The sequence below is a fragment of the Aspergillus thermomutatus genome, assembly GCF_002237265.1.
Source record: "Aspergillus thermomutatus strain HMR AF 39 chromosome Unknown NODE_171, whole genome shotgun sequence".
NCBI classification, from domain to species: Eukaryota; Fungi; Ascomycota; class Eurotiomycetes; order Eurotiales; family Aspergillaceae; genus Aspergillus; species Aspergillus thermomutatus.
Genome location: NW_020798220.1, coordinates 24,367 through 41,725, shown reverse-complemented (window position 1 = coordinate 41,725; position 17,359 = coordinate 24,367). Strand labels below are relative to the sequence as shown.

The 17,359-nt window shown below is 52.2% G+C and overlaps 8 protein-coding genes across 8 annotated transcripts; 5 read left to right on the top strand and 3 right to left on the bottom strand.

Annotated features, from left to right (window-relative positions):
• Positions 1–109: 109 nt before the first annotated feature.
• Positions 110–2,496, top strand: CDV56_104908 (molybdopterin cofactor biosynthetic protein; the record flags this gene model as incomplete). Its single annotated transcript, XM_026758527.1, has 3 exons — positions 110–228; positions 281–1,560; positions 1,745–2,496. The coding sequence occupies 3 exons, from the start codon at positions 110–112 to the stop codon at positions 2,494–2,496; spliced, it is 2,151 nt and encodes a 716-aa protein (XP_026612471.1).
• A 1,063-nt stretch (positions 2,497–3,559) lies between these two features.
• CDV56_104629 (putative potassium transporter) lies at positions 3,560–5,916 on the top strand (the record flags this gene model as incomplete). The annotated part of the gene is made up of 8 exons (XM_026758248.1): positions 3,560–3,733; positions 3,782–4,596; positions 4,646–4,811; positions 4,861–5,029; positions 5,083–5,151; positions 5,201–5,211; positions 5,267–5,301; positions 5,349–5,916. 8 exons carry the CDS (start codon positions 3,560–3,562, stop codon positions 5,914–5,916), a joined length of 2,007 nt encoding a protein of 668 aa, XP_026612470.1.
• A 325-nt stretch (positions 5,917–6,241) lies between these two features.
• On the bottom strand, positions 6,242–8,569 carry CDV56_104389 (mRNA-binding ribosome synthesis protein NOC2; the record flags this gene model as incomplete). The annotated part of the gene is made up of 1 exon (XM_026758008.1): positions 6,242–8,569. The coding sequence occupies one exon, from the start codon at positions 8,567–8,569 to the stop codon at positions 6,242–6,244; it is 2,328 nt and encodes a 775-aa protein (XP_026612469.1).
• Positions 8,570–8,786: 217 nt separating this feature from the next.
• On the top strand, positions 8,787–9,631 carry CDV56_104275 (ESCRT-I subunit protein VPS28; the record flags this gene model as incomplete). The annotated part of the gene is made up of 3 exons (XM_026757894.1): positions 8,787–8,876; positions 8,935–9,171; positions 9,224–9,631. The coding sequence occupies 3 exons, from the start codon at positions 8,787–8,789 to the stop codon at positions 9,629–9,631; spliced, it is 735 nt and encodes a 244-aa protein (XP_026612468.1).
• A 414-nt stretch (positions 9,632–10,045) lies between these two features.
• Positions 10,046–11,204, top strand: CDV56_104120 (S-adenosylmethionine-dependent methyltransferase; the record flags this gene model as incomplete). The annotated part of the gene is made up of 3 exons (XM_026757739.1): positions 10,046–10,079; positions 10,138–10,401; positions 10,465–11,204. The coding sequence occupies 3 exons, from the start codon at positions 10,046–10,048 to the stop codon at positions 11,202–11,204; spliced, it is 1,038 nt and encodes a 345-aa protein (XP_026612467.1).
• A 549-nt stretch (positions 11,205–11,753) lies between these two features.
• CDV56_103994 (uncharacterized protein) lies at positions 11,754–12,473 on the top strand (the record flags this gene model as incomplete). The annotated part of the gene is made up of 2 exons (XM_026757613.1): positions 11,754–11,954; positions 12,003–12,473. The coding sequence occupies 2 exons, from the start codon at positions 11,754–11,756 to the stop codon at positions 12,471–12,473; spliced, it is 672 nt and encodes a 223-aa protein (XP_026612466.1).
• Positions 12,474–12,552: 79 nt separating this feature from the next.
• Positions 12,553–14,772, bottom strand: rok1 (RNA-dependent ATPase ROK1; the record flags this gene model as incomplete). The annotated part of the gene is made up of 1 exon (XM_026757379.1): positions 12,553–14,772. One exon carries the CDS (start codon positions 14,770–14,772, stop codon positions 12,553–12,555), a length of 2,220 nt encoding a protein of 739 aa, XP_026612465.1.
• Positions 14,773–15,460: 688 nt separating this feature from the next.
• On the bottom strand, positions 15,461–16,297 carry CDV56_103610 (F1F0 ATP synthase subunit g; the record flags this gene model as incomplete). Its single annotated transcript, XM_026757229.1, has 3 exons — positions 15,461–15,704; positions 15,769–15,853; positions 16,036–16,297. The coding sequence occupies 3 exons, from the start codon at positions 16,295–16,297 to the stop codon at positions 15,461–15,463; spliced, it is 591 nt and encodes a 196-aa protein (XP_026612464.1).
• Between the last annotated feature and the right edge of the window lie 1,062 nt (positions 16,298–17,359).

Genomic DNA, 17,359 nt, shown 5'->3' with positions numbered 1-17,359 from the left:
GATATCATGCAGCAGTAATAATAATGGCGGTGACTAATCCTGCAATTGGCGGGGGTCGCCGAATCCGCGGAGTTGGAGTCACTCTCTTGTTTCTCGATAAGAACCCACGATGCTACGTACCTTGGTTTGGACTTCTTCGAGCCTTTCCCCCTTCCTAAATGCAGGGGACAAGACAACTTTTACCTCAGTATTCTCCTTGCGCAGAAGTGAAGTCTCTGCTCAGGATGAGTGAGTGTCTCCTTGGCATGCGGGGAGTCGCTTTTCGACTCTCCCCGCGCAGTTATCGCCGGCTACCAAAGGTTCGTCTACACAGCACAAATGCCGCAGCTGTCGTAGAACCATCGACAACAAGCCACGACACCGATCGTAGCTCGACGCCAACTTACCCTCTCAACACCTCCACACCCTCCTCCGCAACCCCCTCATCAAGATGGACCGCCCTCCGATCCGCCAGACCCTTCTCCGACTTCCTCACCGACACCTTCAACCGCCAACATGACTACCTCCGCATTAGCGTTACCGAACGCTGCAACCTCCGCTGTCTATACTGCATGCCTGAGGAAGGCGTTCCGCTCTCCCCGCCCGCGCACCTCCTCACCACCCCGGAAATCGTGTACCTGTCCTCGCTGTTCGTCTCGCAGGGCGTGACCAAGATCCGGCTGACGGGCGGCGAGCCGACGGTGCGCAAGGACATCGTCCCGCTTATGCGGTCGATCGGCGAGCTGCGGCGGAACGGGCTGCGGGAGCTATGTCTGACCACGAACGGGATCTCGTTGCATCGGAAGCTGGAGGATATGGTTGAGGCGGGGCTAACGGGAGTGAATCTCAGCCTTGACACGCTGGACCCGTTCCAGTTTCAGATTATGACGCGACGGAAGGGGTTTGAGGCGGTGATGAAGAGCATCGAGCGCATTCTGGAGCTGAATAGAGCTGGTGCGGGGATCAAGTTGAAGATTAACTGCGTGGTTATGCGGGGGATCAACGATCGTGAGATCATCCCGTTTGTGGAGCTGGGGCGGGACAGTCCCATCGAGGTGCGCTTTATCGAGTACATGCCCTTTGATGGGAATAAGTGGAGCCAGGGCAAGATGTTCTCGTACCAGGAGATGCTGGCGGTGATTCGGGAGAAGTACCCGTCTCTGGAGAAGGTGGTCGGGCACAAGAACGATACCAGCAAGACGTATCGGATCCCCGGCTTCCAGGGCCGGGTTGGGTTTATCACGAGTATGACGCACAATTTCTGCGGCACCTGCAATCGGCTGCGGATCACCAGCGATGGGAACCTGAAAGTCTGTCTGTTCGGCAATACGGAGGTGTCGCTGCGTGATATCATTCGGAAGGAGAATGATGGTCAGCCGATCGATGACGCTGTGCTGAGAGAACTTCGACTTCTTGAGACTGCGCAAGCGGCCGCTCGGATCCAGAACGAGGGTGGCGAGGTCAATCAGAGAGAACAAGAGCTCCTTGGCCTCATCGGGATGGCGGTTAAGCGCAAGAAGGCCAAACACGCTGGCATGGGTGAATTGAAGAATATGAAGAATCGGCCCATGATACTTATTGGTGGGTAGGCGCGACTTGTTTCTTTTCATATACCCGTCTGGCAGGTTTTATGGTTATGATTCACGAACTTACATTCTGGCGTCTGGCTTGCCTTTACTTGATTTACAATGTTGTGTACAGAATGGATTTGTTTTGGATATGTATGAGACTGGTCTGGTACCATCAATGCTGATAGGAGGCTTAGATAGTGAACTATTCAGAAGTACGACATCCAAAACAACTCCAGCCAGTATCCCCCTTCATCTCCTCCATACTTCGCCGTTCAAACTACAGGCTCGTCACTATCACCACAAGCGTAGCAATCCTCCCGACTCCCGTCCCGAACATGAGGCAGAACCTACGCCCACTACAGCTCCAGCATCATCGTCACCGTCCCTACCTACAACCTCCGACCCAGACCTCCCCCATCTCACCCCTTCTCAAACCGTCCACATGACCCAAATCACCGAGAAACCGGTCACCGCACGAACCGCAACAGCAAGCTGTCTAGTCCACTTCTCCAACGCCCGACCATACGATCTCCTGCGCAAGGGACTCACCCACAAAGGCGACGTGTTCAGCGTCGCCCGCATCGCGGGGATAATGGCCGCCAAGAAAACACCCGACCTGATCCCGCTGTGCCATCCGAGCATTGGGATTACAGGCGTGGAGGTAGACGTTAAGCTGGTCGCCCCTGGTCCTGGTCCTCTGCAGGGTTCGCAAGATCCAGACTCGGGGATGAGGTATGGGGCGATGCGAGTGCTTGCGACGGTTAGCTGTCTGGGCCGGACTGGGGTGGAAATGGAAGCGATGACGGCGACGGTGGGGGCTGCGTTGACGGTGTATGATATGTTGAAGGCTGTGGATAAGGGGATGGTGATTGGGGATGTGCAGTTGTTGGAGAAGAAGGGGGGGAAGAGCGGGCATTGGGTGAGGGGGGAACAGGTTAAGGGTTGAGCCTTGATCGGATCTTCTGGTCAGTATATTGTTTAGACTGTATGCATGGCTGTGCAGTTAGCATTCAAGCTTGTATTCTGCGTCGCATTGCATTGTATGGTTGTGTGGCACCACGGAAGTCTGATAGACTGTTATGGAGATTTCTAAGTGTAGTCGGCAGGTGGATAGGTATCACAGGCCAGAGGCGTCGGGTAAGAAGGCAGAACGAGAAAGGAAATATATAACTAGAGAGTGCCTCGCTACGATATCTCCAAAACTGTCTTGATGCAATTCTGCTGTGTCACTAAAGGAACAGCCCTACAAGGCCGATATCTGCGGCCCGTTGAAGCTTCTTTTTGTCGTCGTCCAATGATTAACCAAGGCACCAAGGCACTAAGGCAGATATCTACTCTGATAAGCTTCGTGATCTCTCCTCTTCATCAACAACCACAATTAGCAGTCTATACAACGCGACCATCTCTGACTATCGAAAGAGTTGTCGAAATGGAATAACACACGCTTTAGACCGTCTTCCTGCTCCAGTATCCATCAAAAAAGAGATACTATTATCCATAACACGATCGCGAAGAATTTCCCGCTTCCCACTATCAGCATCAACTGAAACTTCACCGACTATTACCGCCAATACCCCCTCACACTGTGACCTTGGTCAATACTAGCACCGAGACAACAAACAACACTCTACAGAAACTCGAATTCAAAGCAATGGATTATCGAACAAGATTACGTACCTTCCAGTTTGTCAAAGAATTCTTTCAAAACCCTTGTTGTGGCTAGCGGTGTGCGCTCCCACGGCAGGTAGAGAAGCACCAGTGGAACGTGCTTCTCAACCTCAAATTTCTCACCATTATTGAAGAGGTCATTCTATTTCGCATCCTCGAAGGTTGTACTGCTGTTTGGAGGCTCTTACGCCTGCTTTTCATTATCTTAAAAAGTTCTCTGTCGAGATGATTGGTACGTCTTTCCGGCGTTTGTTCGGTGTCTCTTTGCCAGCAATTGAGAGCTGACAGAATCAACAGTTCGACTTAGACGGACGTGGTCTCGACCACTCGGTCGTTGCATCATGGCGGTGCTGCCGCCGTTCAATTTCCTCACCCTCCATTACGCCTATTTCATCGCCACCCCGCTGATTTGCAGTATCATCTTCTGGGGTTCCGCGACTCCCTCACGGAGTGTTGATTATGCAGATGCGCTTTTCATGTGCGTCAGTGCCATGACTGGTGCTGGATTGAACACTGTACGTTCCATGAATTCAACAACGTCCAGCTTTGCTAACTCATTCCAGGTGGACCTCTCCTCCCTAAATATGTTCCAACAGTCCATTCTTTTTACCCTTCTGATCCTAGGACATGCCATTTTGATCTCAATCACGGTCCTATTTGTGCGCAAGAGAGCATTCCAGCTCAAATTCAAGACCGTTTCAGACAGGTCTGCCGCAAGAAATTTTTTGGGGCAGTCCAATCCTGAGGGAGAGACCAAAACACACACTTCGCAACCGGGAGATCCCCATAGTGCTGCAGATGCCAAGGCGTTCGCCACCGAAAATGCCCCTTTAGAATCTTCCAATGCGGTTGGCGATGACCACATTCGATGGGTCGATGACGACCAAGTCACTGTTGGCCATATGCAGCCACGTCACCATCATCACCACAGAGTCTTCCCTATGGCAGGAGTGGGCGCTCGACTCGATCTGAATAACCATCCGAGAGATGTAGCTCCCACTTTGCTTTTGAACGAAGAGTCAGACGAGATCCCGCGGTTGAAGGGGGTTCTAAGAGACACACAGAAATATTTCGCTTCAAAAGGCTTCATCTCACGAAACTCCCAGTTTCATGGTCTTACGCTTGAGGAACGTGAGAAACTAGGCGGTGTCGAGTACAAGGCGGTTTCCTTCTTGTCGGTCATCGTTCTGCTATACTGGGCGATGTTCCTGATCATTGGCATTGTTGGAGTCGGTGGCTGGCTGGAAGCAAACCACCCAGAGATTCCTCGGGCAAATGGCCTGTCGCCCTTCTGGACTGGCGCTTTCTTTGCTGTTTCTGCGTTTGTCAACTGTGGAATGTCCCTTTTGGATGCGAACATGACCGCCCTTCAAACAAAGTAGTTTACCCTCTCTCTGACTCACGGGGACAACGCTGACCAGCCACAGTGCGTACCCACTTCTTACAATGGGCTTGTTGGTTCTTGCAGGAAATACTCTCTACCCTTGCATTTTACGATTCATCATCTGGACTATGAGGCGCTTGATGACGAATCGGCTATCGTGGGAGACGTGGAAGGTCACTTTGGATTTTATCCTCGACCATCCCAGAAGGGTATGAACTACTACGGTTCAGTATCATACGAACTAACTGACAGATGCAGGTTTACACTAATCTCTTCCCCGTCCGTCATACATGGTACCTTCTAGGGACCATCATCATTTTGAATGGAATTGACTGGGCCTGTTTCGAGATTCTTGCGATTGGAAATAAAGACATAGAGACACTGCCGGCAGGCTATCGCATCTTAGATGGGCTGTTCCAGGCTTTGGGTGAGTGTCTTCAGGCTCATGCTCATCTCCAGCTGCTAACCGATCTGATATAGCTGTGCGCTCTGGAGGGTTCTATGTTGTAACTATCTCTGAATTGCGTCAGGGTCTACTTGTGTTATACGGTAAGGCTTGTAATATGGAATCTACGTGATATCTGCTAACAATTTGTAGTCCTCATGATGGTCAGTTCTAGTGGTCGTTCTATCCTACCCAAATACCCAGCTAACCACACCACAGTATGTCTCGGCGTTCCCAGTATTGGTGACCATGAGGTTTGTCTCGTCCACTTATTCCAATTTTCCTTTGCTGACTGCCACAGAAACACCAACGTCTACGAAGAGCGCTCTCTAGGCATTTATGCCTCGGACGAACCGCTCGACGCACTCGGCAGCCAATCCCCCAATATTTTCGTGAGCCTAATCCGACATCACCTCCTCGGACGCCAGGATGTCTCAACCACCGAGTCTTCGCGCAGCTACTTCGTTCACCAACAGATCCGCTCCCAACTCAGCCACGACATCTGGTGGATCGCCCTCGCAGTCCTCTTCATTGCCATCGCAGAGTCCCCGCACTACTCCGAGAACCCGGTCGCCTACTCAACCTTCAACATCATTTTCGAGGTTGTCTCCGCGTACGGCTGCGTCGGCATCAGCGTCGGCTTTCCAGGAAAAAATTACTCGTTTTGCGGCTCGTGGCATACCATCAGCAAGCTGATTCTGGCGGCTGTTACACTGAGGGGACGTCACAGGGGTCTTCCTGTTGCTATTGATCAGGCAGTAATGCTGCCCAATGAATCGCTCGCTTGGGCAGAGGAGGAAGATGCTGTTCTGAGACGTGAGCAGACGCGTACGTATGGAAGTGAAAAGATGCCTGTAGGAACGGTTTAGTCTTCCCTTCGATGATATCGTTCAAGTCGTTGATACGCGAGGCGGCTATACAAGTTTTTTGATATAGCTTAACTATATGACGTTCATATATTATTGCAAATATATCATTATAGCCACAGATTTCTCTACTTCATAGTCCACATGCATATTTGTACGTATCAACACCGCTATGGTTCCATGATGTATATGTGTACAATGTTCCCGAACCTTGCAACTTTTATAGATATCGATAGCAGGAATATGTCCCGAGCTATAGGACTGGATGGAATGAACGTAACAAACAGAACCTTAAGACAAAAGGAGGGTATCTAGAAGAAGAGGGCATCTACTCTTCCTCAAACTCTTCCTCTTCTTCTTCTTCTTGCTCCTCCTCTTCGCCAGAGGACTCTCCACTTTCATCATCGTCACTAGGCGCGTCCTCCATCATCTCATCCTCATCCGCCTTCTTCTCCGCTGCGCGCCGTTTCTCCTCCTCCCGCCGTCCCTGCTCGAGAATAGTAGCCTTCTCCTCCCTCAATTTCCGCTGCGTCTTGACAAACGCACCCAAAGGCGTCGATTCCCAGTCCACATCTTTCAGGAAGGTCTCGACCTCCGCGCGGTTGCGCGGCGTATAGGTGACATTCACCCTCTTCTCCTCGATCCAGCGCGCGTTCGCCTCGACCTTCTGCACAAGCAGCAAGATGGCCTGGTTGACCTTTGCATTCTTGTTGCCGCTCGTGCGGGAGCCGACCTGCTTCAGCCAGCGTTTCAGGGCGACGACGATGGGGACGGAGAGTTCGGGGAAGGCGATGTGTTTGGTCCAGAGGACGAAGAACTCGGCGAGCAGCTCGGCGACCTGTTCGCCGACGCCGTCCTGGTAGACGCGGGTGCGGAGGTAGGATTTCGGGGCGCGGATGGCGGTGCTGAACTCGAGTTGCTTGAGGGTGCTGGATTTCGGGGGCTTGCGCATCTCGGCCGCGTTGAGGACCTCGAGCAGGGCTGGGGCCAGGGGCACGTAGGTGCCTGTGGCGCGGGAGAGGCGGAGGAGGGCGCGGGTGAGCTGGAAGCGGAGCGGGAAGTAGGTTGCGGTGGGGATGAGGCGGATCGCGCCGAGGGTGATCTGGACGACGGGGTAGATGAGGGGCCGCAGGGCGGATTGCTTGCCGGCTTTGGCTTCGACGAGGCCGTCGCAGTGCTGGGAGAGGACGCGCGACCAGAAGTCCAGCGAGTGGGTGTACTGCCAGTTGTAGATGGTCTTGTAGGATTCCTTGGAGGTGTTGGTGATGCTGCTGCGGAGGTGGATGGCGAGTTGCCGGATGAAGTTGAAGCCCGTCGTGTACGAGATGTTCTGGTCGATGCCCCAGAGCTCGGCAGCCGAGTTCTTCATCAGGTTGACTCCGGAGAGGGTGTGAATGGTTGTGTTCCGGCTGCCCTTGACCACTCCTTCATACGAAACCTTGAGGACGGTCTCCTTGAGCCCGGAGTCGCCAATGACCATGAGTCGGCGCAGCAGCAGGAAGCCTGTGATGCGGGTTGCCTCCGTCGTCGAGACATCAGCCCAGATGCCGACAATGGTCTTGATGAGAACTTTCAGGAGTTTTCTGAACTGGAGCAGATAGGGGAGCATCGGTTCGATGGACGAAAGGGTCAACTTGAGCGTCGACGCGTCGGAAAGATTGACGAGCAACTGATGAACTGATGATGTGTGCGACTTGATGAGTGGTGTGAGTGTCTTGAATTTCTTCGAATCCAGAGACACCTTGACTTTTCCGGACGCCGTCTCCTTCACTGGAAGATGATGTGCGAGCACCTTCGGCACAGTACCAAGTGCCGTCACAAGAACCTGATGATACACATTGGGGTCCGAGATCGAGTACTTCTGCTCTTGAGTTTCCGCCTCGTTGATGTACGCTGCGCAGCGGAAAGCGAGCACGGCCTGCCGCATGGCGCGGATCGAATTCTGTTCCTCCATCAACTTCTGCCACTTCTTGACAGTCGCAATCGTGAGCGTGTTGTCCACGGCTTCCACATCCTCGTCCTCATCCTTTGCCGCCTTCTTCTTTTTCTTCGCAGGTCCTTCTTCCTCCTCATCCTCGCTCAGCTCGAGGACCTCCGCGAGGTCTCCGTGTTCACCAAAGTCGAGCAGCTCCGCATCGTTTTCTTTCAGATACTTGTAAAATTCGGGATCCTTATCCTTCAACGCCTGAAGCTGATCCTTGTGCGCCTCGAAATCATCGGGTCCGCTGCTGGCCTGAGACTCCGCATCGTCGTCGGATGCGCCACCATCTTCCTCGGCTTCACTTGAGGCAGCAGATGAGACTTCCTCTTCCTCTTCCTTCTGTTCCTCTGACCGCTTCCGTTTGCCAATCTTGGGGGTAACATCCTTCTTCCGAGCCTTCTTGCCCTTGTCCGCATCGGCGTCTGCAATCTCGAATCCGCCCGCGAAAAAATCGTCGACGTTCATCTCCGCAAAAGCATTCTGCTTCTTACGTTGCTCGGGACTCTCTTCCTCAACGTCCCCATTCTCGGGTCGTGCTCGAGCATTGTCAGCCTTGCGTTTCTCTTTCAGATGAATGCGCTGCTTGATCTTTGCGTTCGCCTTGCGCCGTTCGAGTGTATCTTTCAGATGCTTTTTCTCGAATTTCTTCGTGGACTTCTTCTGACTTCCGGCCATTTTGCCGTATATTCTCCAATCCTATCGAGGATGGAGTCGAAGTCTGGAAAGAAATGGTTGGACTACTCAAAAAGCCAAGCGTAAGAAGAGCAAGAGAAAAAAAATTCCTGTCGGGGCAGAATATCACGCCGATCCGCCCAATCGGGTGACCGCCTTTTCCCCTCCTCCAGCCATCCAGCTATCGCATCAGAATGGTGAAGCTGGAAAGTAACCTATCATGTATGCTCAACGACCTCTTTCGTATGCACCTACACCTTACAGCTACACGCCTAACCCGGCGCTATCGGCAACTATCAATCTCGATGAGGTACTCCCGTTCAGATCGGCCCGCTTGCTGAGCTGCTGGCTAACAGCGGTCGTGCCAGGCAGTGAAACTAGCCTCTAGCTCCGCAGAGCGCGATCTACATGAATCGCTGGCCGAGATTTACAGTATCATTGTCACTCTTGATGGACTCGAGAAGGCATATATCAAGGACGTGGTTACAGAGGCGGAATACACCGAGACATGTACCCGGCTACTAAAGCAGTACAAGTCCAGTTTGGGCGATGAGGCTGTCGCAGCGGAGTTCGTTGATCTGGAAACCTTCAAGCGGACATGGGGGGTAAGCGCACTTGCTGTATAACCATTGTACGGCTTGCTGACCATCCTGTCAGCTGGAATGTCCCCGTGCCACTGAGCGTCTCCGTATCGGCCTTCCCGCAACAGTCGAGCAAGCCTCCCACGGCGCACCTTCAGCCAACGCAGGCCCAACAACCGGAGGTCCTATAGGCGGCGCTTCAGGTAGCCTCATTCTAACGGCTACCGAGAACTTCATTACCTTCCTGGACGCTCTGAAGCTGAATATGGTGTCCAAAGATGCACTTCACCCGCTACTGTCTGAAGTCATTCAATCCGTAAACAAAGTGACGGATGGGGACTTTGAGAACCGCGGCAAAATCATTCAGTGGCTGATTACATTGAATCAGATGCGCGCAACAGAGGAGCTAAGCGAAGAACAGGCGCGGGAATTGGCCTTTGACATTGAGCAGGCTTATCAGGGATTCAAGTCGACGTTGGGCTGATGGTAGAAATTATCGCATTCCTTAATCTTGTAGACTCGGTCTGATATTTGTTATGGTGAGCGATAGGCGTCTGGAGTATCTTCTGATACGGCCTTATGGTTGTGATTTGCATTTATAAATGGCATCCTTAAATCCAATCGGTTTTCTCGCTTTCATCTCGTGTCTGAGTTGTCTCTCTTCAGGTAGTGCTGGGTCGGGGCGGGGACCGGATCCGCGGGACTACGGACGCCAACCTTTCCTATTCGGGTAATCTCGACTTTTTTTTTTCTGTGCCTGGATCGCGACATCGCCAACCCCTCTTCGCCACAGCAGAAGCTATTGGGCCCATATTAAGACCGGATCATGCATCGCTCTGTCTTCTAGTAGTCTATTTCACACTAATCGCGCTGCTAATCCTGCAAGACCACTGCCATCATGATCAGTGCCGATCTCGACGAGCCTCTCCACGGTATGTCCGCCTGCCCCTGATAGGTGCGCGATATCGGGCTGATAAGCCTCTATCTCAGTGCTTGACCTTCCCCAGATCTATAGCAAACCCTCCGGCACCGATCTCCTTCGAGCTCTTGACCTTCTCGCTGTCAAACCACGCAGTTTCAGCACCAGTGCTAACCAAGAAGCGGTGAAGAGCCGAACAGTCGAACCAGGCGGAGTGACCCGCTACCTGACGTCCATCATCTCCAGCCCTCTTTCATGGCTAGACACTGATGAATTGCGGGAGGCCATTTGGGATGCTGCTGCGGCTCGGTTGAGCGAGCGGGCTGGGCGCACCGGTATGAGGCGATATAGTCGTAGTGATTTTTGAGGATTCTAACGCGGGGTCTTTCTGAACGTAGCCATGCCAGCCATGTCCCGAGTCTTCACAATCCCTACCTCATCCGACGAAGAGCTCACACTGACACTGCACGAGCCCTCATTGACCGCTGACAACCTAGGCATGAAAACCTGGGTCTCATCGTACCTTCTCTCCCGACGCCTTCACAACCTCCTCGACATCACACCGCCGCTCGTGCCCTCGTCATCAACCACTCCCAAGTCGGACAGGGCCCTTCGAGCGCTAGAGCTGGGCGCGGGGACCGGACTCGTGGGTCTCTCCTTCGCAGCTCTCCGCGGCAGCTCGGCGACAATCCATCTGACAGATCTACCGGCCATCGTACCAAACCTAGCCCATAATGTCGCCCTAAATGTCGAACTGCTCACAAGGACGGATGCGGCGGTCACAACAGGGGTACTGGACTGGTCTGTCGCGCCGTCACCACTCCCAACAAGGGAAGAACAGTACGATCTCATCCTGGCCGCGGATCCGTTGTACTCGCCAAAGCATCCCAAATGGCTGGTTGATACGGTGGGCCACTGGCTGAGCCGCGGACTGGACGCTCGTGTTGTTGTCGAGATGCCACTGCGGGACGCATATCTACCTCAGGTGCAGGAATTCCGACAACGTATGCAACAACTGGGTTTAGCGGTCGTGGAAGAAGGCGAGGAGGTCGGGTATGACGACTGGGAAGGGGCGGACGGAGGAGCGCTTGAGGTCCGGTGCTGGTGGTCAGTCTGGGGTTGGAGCGAGAAGCTCTAGCCTCCCGGTTCTCATAGCAGGGCTTGTTGGCCTGTTTCAACGAAGTCACGACGATAGACGATAGATCGACGATAAAGCTAGACAGATTTTAGAGATTGTTAGTCTTCGGCGAATCGGTCGCCTCTATTGGTATAAGCATGTGTTGGTGTTCCCTCTTGCAATTGTCCATAATATCATTTTGACCACTCAATTCAACTACTGAATTGTAACCTGATCAGAAACCCGCACTATCTGTAATCACAATGAGTACTCCGTGTCGGTTGAACCGACAAATGGAAGAGAGAAGGTTGATGTATGTCTTGAATCACGTGCGCCCAGTTTATGACGACATAGCCACGAGATGCATCAAGACAATCTACTGATCGTACAAACAAATAATCTATGCGATACGCCATCAGATAAACCATCACTAGTCTGAAATCAGTCAGATATCTCAACTTAACTTTGTGTATATTCCCTACGTTCCAGCACACTTGCTTCAATTGTCAAACGTCATATTCCTATACCCTACGCTGTCTTGACACTCCACATCAGCGACAGCTCAGCAAAATGGTCATCGGCCTCCTCGCAATCACCGCGATCCCCACCGTCACTGGCGTGGCGATGGGGGTGAGCGAACAGCGCAAAGCCAACGAACGCAAAATGGACGCCAGACGGATGGCGCGATTCAACATCGACATTGAAACCTCAGGCGAAACACAAGAAGAGGACGAGGTACGCGGGAAGCGGATAGTCTTGAGGGAAAACAAGGTGCGCATAATCCATTGGGTTAACTAATGATGGGACTAATCGTAATAGGTCTATCTGGACGATCCTGTCCCCGCCAATCGCAAACATCCCTCTCACACGGCCGAAGCCTTCTACATCGACTACCCCGAGCTTGAGGAGACGAAACATCTGAAAAGAGGGCTGGGTCTCGTGACTACTGTATCGGATAACCCGCCCATGTTGAATTGGATTTATGTGGATGTAGAGACAAATGAGCTGAAGTATGGGAACCGGTCACAGAGTGTGCATCATGTAGTCGGGCCGTGGGATTGGACGGACGAGGAGACGACCATCACGCTGGAAGGGAAGAATGCTTTTGTGGCTGTTCAGGAGGAGGATGGGAGTTGGGCGGTTTACTTTGATCGGGACGGCGATGAGTTGGAGTGGGTTCTCGAGGAGGAGGATAAGCTGGATAATCCATTTGCGCCGATAACGCTGAAGAGGACAATGGTCCCCCAGGTTCCTCAGGCTGAACAAAGTAATAAAAATGATAATTCGTGATCTGAATCGCTATTCTGGGGAATCGTAACTTTTTATTTGTACAGAAATACGTGTAGTATGGGAAGGACGGCTGAAAAACCTAGCCATCGAGGCCGTCCCAGCTCTCGTTGCCGCTCCCAGGGTCCATAGACTGCGTTTGAGACTTTCTGTTGCGGCTGGCTGCAATGAGGGCCTTCTTCTTGTTCTCCATCCGTCGCTCAAATCCGCTCTTTGTACTGATTCTTGTCTTGCGATGCTCCTTGTCGTCTTTGACACTCTTGAGGTTGGACTGTCGGGCCTTGACACCATGTTTCTTCAGCTCCTTCTTGTCCTTCTTGCTCAAGTCCGGCAAGGCATCCAACAACCACTTTTGAATGGATTTTTCTCCGTCCTTGCCACGCAGCTTCTCACTGACATCGATGATGTTTGCAATGCTCTTGACGTACGGGATATCCTCTTTCGTGTAGTAGGTCACTGCGATGCCACCCTCGCGGCCAGCTCGGCCCGTTCGCCCGACTCGGTGAACGTAGACTGCAGCAGAGTTCGGAATGTCGTAGTTGACGACTCCGTTGATGCCCCGAAAGTCCACACCGCGCGCCAATAGATCTGTCGTCACCAGGATCCAGATTTCACCTTTGCGGAAGTTCTTCATGATCTCAGAGCGCTGACTGTCTGAAAGATCCGAGTGAAGGACTGCGATTCGTGATGAACCGCCGGCCTCGGCGGGAATATCATATCGCAGTTCAGAATGCAGGGCAACAGCTCTGGGGATGGTCTGAGTAAAAATCAGGAAGGGTGGCCGGAGGCGGACATCCGACGCCGAGGCCGCTGCTGGATGTAGGAGTTGTCGTAGACCCAGGAGCTTTCCCTGCTCCGTTGCGGCATAGACCAGCTTATGGTCGATGTTAGGGATGGCAGAGTCCTTCAACCCTACGACAAGACGAAGCAAAGGGTATGACTTTGTTTGATGGTATGCCTGTTTCCGCTCCTTGATAGTGCTCTTGGCGAGATCTTCAATGTTGGATCCCATGGTAGCTGACCACAGACTTGCTCGGAGCTCGGGATGCGTGCAGGCGCGCCAGATGTCGAGGGTCTGATCGCGGAAGAGCTCGTCTAGCAGGACATCCGCTTCGTCAAGAACAATATTTCTGACCAGAGGTAGAGTAGCCATAGGTTTTGTTCGACTGGCCGAGAGCGCATTGACCAAAAGTAACGGAGTAGTAACGAGTATATCGCTCTTGGTAACAGGGGCTTTCCCTTTACTTTTCTTTGCAGTGGATGGTTTGTCCTGTTCGGATTCTGAAGGTTCTTCACTATCTTCGCTGTGACCGTCCTCCTCGTCGTCATCCTCGCGATCCACCACTCGCATGCCCTTTTTCATTAGTGTAATCTTCACCCCAGTCCCCTGGACCAGCTTCCGTCCCTCGTTTACAATCTGACTCGCAAGCTCTTTCGTGGGTGCAACAACGATAGAGAAGATGCCACGCTCCTGTTCTTGTTCGTGGTGGTGGCGTACTATCTTGTTGATCACAGGAATCAAGAAAGACAGAGTCTTTCCGCTGCCGGTTGGCGCGACCACCAATAGGTCCGGTTCAATGCTCTCAGCATCTTTTGAATTCCCGGAAGCTTTGAAACCCCCCAGCAACAGTGGCAGAGTACCCAGCTGGACTTCCGTCGGAACGGTAAATCCCTGCTCGGCGATGTTCTCGGCAAGCCGGCGAGAAATCTTGTACCGAGTGCGCAACTCCTTGAACGAGACAAGCGGCTGAGGATAAACTCTGCGAGCCTTTTTCTGCTCCTTTTTAGTGAGTGCCGGCGTAGACTCCTCCTGCTGCTTCCTCTTCTTCTTTTTCTTCTTCGGTTCCTCACTCTCAACGCGCACAGGCTGGATTTCCTCCAAGTCACGCATATCCGTCACTTTGATCTTGTGCGCATTTAGCACAGTACGACGCTGCACCTCATCCATATCATCAACATCGTCAGCATCAGACGCATCATCTCGGTGCTCCTGCTGCTCCTGCTCCTGCTCCTGCTCCTTCGCCATCGAAGCACTAGAGCGCCGAGCCTTACTCGAGCCGAAAAAGTTCAACTCCGCAGCAGCATCATCATCATCCGACTCAGCTCCCTCCGGGCCAGACGTCCTCTTCCTCTTCTTCCCATGCCTCGCTTCTTCAAGAACCTTGTCAGCCTCCGCGCTACGGAAGAGCTGCGGATTCGCCGCCTTGCCCGTGGATGGGAGGCGGGTCGAGCTCTCTGCTGATGATGGGGCGGCGCCAACCTTCAGCTTGGTCGCCCTTGTCAGCAACTTGAAGGCGTCCATCTTCAACGCATAAGATGATAGAAGTTTATGCGAATGGGTCGATGTACGCGATCGCGCCTGATCTGAACCAAGCTGTGCTTGTTGCGATGGTTGTCAGGTTCTCCGTGAACAGAAAAACTCCCGATGCAGAAATTCTTTCCCGCACGGACCAATCAGATGCGAGGAAAGCACTCGGTCTCCTGATTTTTTATTTTTTTTTTTGAGCATCCACCAACATCACCATAAGAGGCCTACAACCGAAAACATATAGATACCTATTTTGATGTATATTGATAGAGAAAGAAGACTCTGAAATAGATTTGTTGCATTCGCTCAGTTTACTGTTCAAGCAATCCTGATGATCCTCTAGGGAGTCGGATGCATGGGGAAACCAGAATTTGCGACGATGGGTCACAGGAAAGAAATGAAACAAGCAGTATTCTATGATAGGAAGTCTGTCTATATTTTCGGATCCCAGTCGAAATTCTTGAAGCGAAGTCACCCCAGGTATCAGCCGGATGTCACAACCGACCTCTTCATGGCCAAGTGCCCGACACACATGGAACATGTCATGGCACCCCCGACTTCAGATGTTTTACCTCAGACAACAGCTTGAATTCCATCGTCTATCATACAATAGTACAGTGCATAGGAAGAACAAAAGACAAAGGGAAAGAAAACAGGCCAGGTATGATTGATTGAAATTGCTCTAGTGGTGGTCGCCGTGCTCAGCGTGGCCTCTGTAGCCAACAATGTTCATTCTACCGATCATCTCGCCGACAGTGAAGAAACCGATAACCTCGGCGGCGGTGACGCCAGCGAAAGCAATCTCTTTCTTGTTGGCATTGCGAACCCGGGAAATGATGTTCTGGGGAGAGAAGTTCTTGAGGGTGGCGGGGTTGCGAGCAGCATTAACCAGAGGCTGGAAGTAAGCCTGGAAGGTAGCCAGGTTGCTAATATGGAAGTCAGTGGACTGCGTGTGCGCCTGGTGTCTTGCACGGCGTTGAATGCGCTTACGGGGGAGTCATGTTCTGGCCACGGAATACCAGCTTAGCAAGCTCGAGGCCAACTTTGGAGTAGTAGATAGTAGGGGGTATCAAAGCTATTGCAAGAGCACAAAAGTCAGCTTTGAATAGGGAAACTCGGCGAGCAGTATCAAGGGACGATGATTTTTGAGCGATGGACCAGGATGATGACCAAATCAGCGGTCATGCACCCACGCCAATCGCTCCACCATCAACCAAAAGGACAAAACATGGCAGGAAGGGGAACGAATCTGCTTACAGTCGACAAAGGCAATGACCTTCCCGGTTCTTCCACCGACCTTCCTCAGAGCGCTGCCGAGACCCTGAGCAGCGTTTGAGATCGCAGGACCAGCCGTCGAAGTGACACGAGAGAGACCCTCGGAGGCCTTTGAGGCAGCCTGGGAGGCTGTCTGGCTGGCCTTCGAGGCAGCCTCAGAGGTGTTGGAGGCATATCTGACCGCAGTTCTGCGGGTTAGGAACTGCGATTGCCGCAGCACGGCACGGGAAGCCGTGACGGGCATTGTGATGGCGACTGGAAGGGAAAGACGGTAGAAAAAGAGAGACAACTTTTGAGGGTCACCGGCGAGGGACAAAGTAGTCCAATGGCGGGAGGTCAGTAGCCGGAAACACTGGATTATCGCGCAATTGCAAGGACCGAAGTCTGAGATTTGACGCTCGGGAACTTCAGGGAATTGGAAAAGGCCGCTTGGTGATCACGTGATGACGGGGCACTTTCACGATTTTGGCAACGTGACTTTTCCATTCGTCCATCACCATATATTGTCAAGCAACATCAGGGATGCTCTCGTTTGATCGAAAGAAGATATAAACGTCAATGTTTCCGTGGCACTGACCGCCAATGCCAGAACGATCTTGTGGTCATCACTTTCAAGCCCTCAGCTCGGATCCCTTCTCTGTTCTACTTACTCCGTACTGCTAAGAGATTCAGCACGAAGAACTCGAAAATCGAGATTATTCCTCAGGACCAGGGGAGACTCTTTCTGTGCGACTAAGTTACAGACGTGGGCTGAAGTGTCTGAGAACACACCGTACCCACGACTAATGAAGCTTGCCGCAAAGTGTAGCGAAACACAGAATCTTCTGAGTTGTTGACTCATAGGGACGTCTGATTAAATTACAAAACTTCTCCGGCCTGAGACTCGTGCAAGGGCCAGATATACCAGTCTTATCTCGGTCGTGGTCAGCCATGAGTGCAGGGGAATCTTTTTTAGGGAAGCTCTGCATATCCTATCAGAAGACATTTGCAATGAAATTTCTTAAATCTGGTACAGTCTATGGCTTGAAAACAATAAGCTGCTACGACTGAGTTGTAAATTGCACTGCAATACTTGGTGGTTCTCTTTTGAGGTCTGTACTCTCTGGGCAAGTCGACTCACTGAATAGCGCGACTGACCCAGGCATTGCCGCAGTACCTGGTCTATGCTAGAGCAGGATTGTTTGCACATCGTCACCGTCGGTGCTAGAACGGTCTCGGAATCTCTGGCATGACTAAAACTGTCTATTCATCACCAGTCTAGTCCATATTTCGACTGGTGAAGGTTCTATATTGACCATCCATATGC